At 36.5% G+C, this 2,500-nt stretch overlaps 1 protein-coding gene across 1 annotated transcript in view; it reads left to right on the forward strand.

The window, feature by feature from the left end:
- Positions 1 to 2,500, forward strand: part of LOC106878678 (S-crystallin 2) — a 15,510-nt gene that overhangs the window by 7,426 nt on the left and 5,584 nt on the right. The window contains exon 5 of the mRNA XM_089352016.1: positions 1,051 to 1,320. Within this exon, the coding sequence (XP_089208142.1) occupies positions 1,051 to 1,320 (270 nt within the window). The remainder of the gene's footprint in view (positions 1 to 1,050; positions 1,321 to 2,500) is intronic.

Below are 2,500 nucleotides of genomic sequence, written 5' to 3' on the forward strand. Positions count from 1 at the left end.
CTGTTACCTTGTGTCATAACCCATACTGTTCAACCGAGCTTCAAACCGATCGCTCCAAATCTCCTTCGTAAGGACACCTTGCTGTCTTAAAGTTAACGCACGTTAAGTAATTGGATTGTAGGTACATTATAAAAATATATATGATATTCACAGTTGAAATATTCTGCCAACTTGTCTTTTATTTGATCACAACTAACTAGAGGAAAATATAACAGTTCCCACCTGAAAACCGCACTAATTATATTTAATTTTCCTCGTGACTCATATTGAGATCATTGATAGAACTATGTAATTTTTAAAAAAAGTTTAGCCGTATAGCTATGTGTGTGTGTGTGTGTGTATGTGTGTACAAGCTGAAAGAGGTATTTCCGTACATATCTGGTAATTCAGTAAAACAACTCAAATCAAACAAATACCAAATGCGTTTTAAGAAAAACATTGCGAACAAGTTCTTGAGATTTCTTATATATTTCGAATATCATCTGAACAATGGTGCTCTTCAGTGAAGCTATGATGTTATGAAAACGCTCCAAACGAAGTGGTCTATGGGATTTAAATCTGGCGAGTTTGGAAGCCATAAGTTTGATGTTACATGATTGTAAAGTTTATTAGACATCGATTCTTGGGTTATATAGGTTTTGTGAGAAGGTGTCGAGTCAAGTAACTCGTATGGCCTTCCACTGTGCATTTCATGCATCTACAGCTTAATGACTGTCTGCAGCATCTCAATGTATCAAGCAGCACTATTTCTTACCAGACTATTTTGATCCATACATGTAACTCCCAATAAATTCGTTTGTCCACTCACTCGTATATATATATATATATATATATATATATATATATATATATATATATATATATATATATATATATATATATATATATATATATATATATATATATATATATATATATATATATATATATATATATATATATATATATATATATATATTATATATATATATATATATATATATATATATATATATATATATATATGTTTGTTTCGTCTTTATAGTCTTTTTATTATGTGTTCATTTTCAGGGACTTGAATCACGCTCTGAGATGCGCAGCGACATGCGTTCCGATATGCGCGGCGACATGCGTTCCGATATGCGTTCCGATATGCATTCCGATATGCGCGGTGATATGCGTTCCGATATGCGTGGTGATATGCGTTCCGATATGCGCGGTGATATGCGTACCGATATGTGCGGTGATATGCGTTCCGATATGCGCGGTGATATGCGTTCTGACATGCGCGGTGACATGCGCGGTGATACGTACGGTGACAGTATGAGCGATAGCAGAATGGTAAGTATTTTAAGCGCATTTATGAGACTATGGTACCTGAACGGGTGCGTAGATACACACACACGTATGCAAACAAGCACAAACACATATCGTCATCATCATCATCATTATCAACATCTGCTCGAGTTTACTCGGGCAATTTCAACTCTCGCACGCCATCCATAAATCGATGGAGGTCTGTGGTGATTTGATCTTAGGTTGTATTGGGACAAACAACTCGAGCGCGGCGATGCTTTGGCCTCCACAACAGTAGGTCACTTGCCAACTCTTGGTAGGTGTCTTTCAAAGTGCAAGCATCCTTCTCTTATAATGATGGAAGCAGGCAGGAGATCTCCATACAGTTGTTTCTTGGTAGGATGATTTCTGCAAGATATTTTAAAGTCTGTTCTTAAGATTCGGATGTAAGTTCCATCTAGTTGGGATTCCAGCTTTTTGGCAAGCATCCAGTCTTCTGCTACATATAATATGACTGAGTAAATCGCAGTACGGAAAAAAATTCCTGTGAAGGTTATCTGACACATTTGATTTCCAGGCAACATCCAATTTGTTTAGGGCCAACCATGCTTTGGCAATATGAGTTTTACATCCTTTTCAGTTGAGGCTATCTCAGAACCGAGGTATATGAAATCATCAACTTGATTGATGTGGTCTTCGCAGATGTTTGTAGCAGATCCTTGTTGATTGTGAAAAAGAATTAGTCCATCTTTATCTCAACCACAAAGCTACTTCCAAAGTAAAATAAATTGCATCAAACACGCAGCAGCAAACAGACTGATATCACTATTGTAGCAGATAATATTTGAAATATGCGGACGCAAAAACGCCAACAAGTTAATAATTAAAGCAGATTTCCATATGAACGCTTAGAATAGTGGTGGAATCATCTTCAAAATTAGCTTGGGGATATACTCTACCTTCTGTTTCTGATACGGAGGTAACATCAGTTATTGTCCATGCGCATGGTATCATGAATGACGATTTAACCATTGATGATTTGAAGGAAGTCCTTAAAATCACCAAATTCCAAAGGCTGTTGGACTACATGATATTCTACCTGAAAACGGGCAGAAAAACAGGAGAATTCAATGATATTCTGTCAGGCTTTAGATCATAAATGACCATGGAATTGCACCTACAAAGTTACCCTCCAAGGCACAAGTCCAGACAATGTTGTTGTTTT

This window comes from Octopus bimaculoides, chromosome 5, assembly GCF_046866305.1.
Source record: "Octopus bimaculoides isolate indiv1 chromosome 5, ASM4686630v1, whole genome shotgun sequence".
Classification (NCBI taxonomy): Eukaryota; Metazoa; Mollusca; class Cephalopoda; order Octopoda; family Octopodidae; genus Octopus; species Octopus bimaculoides.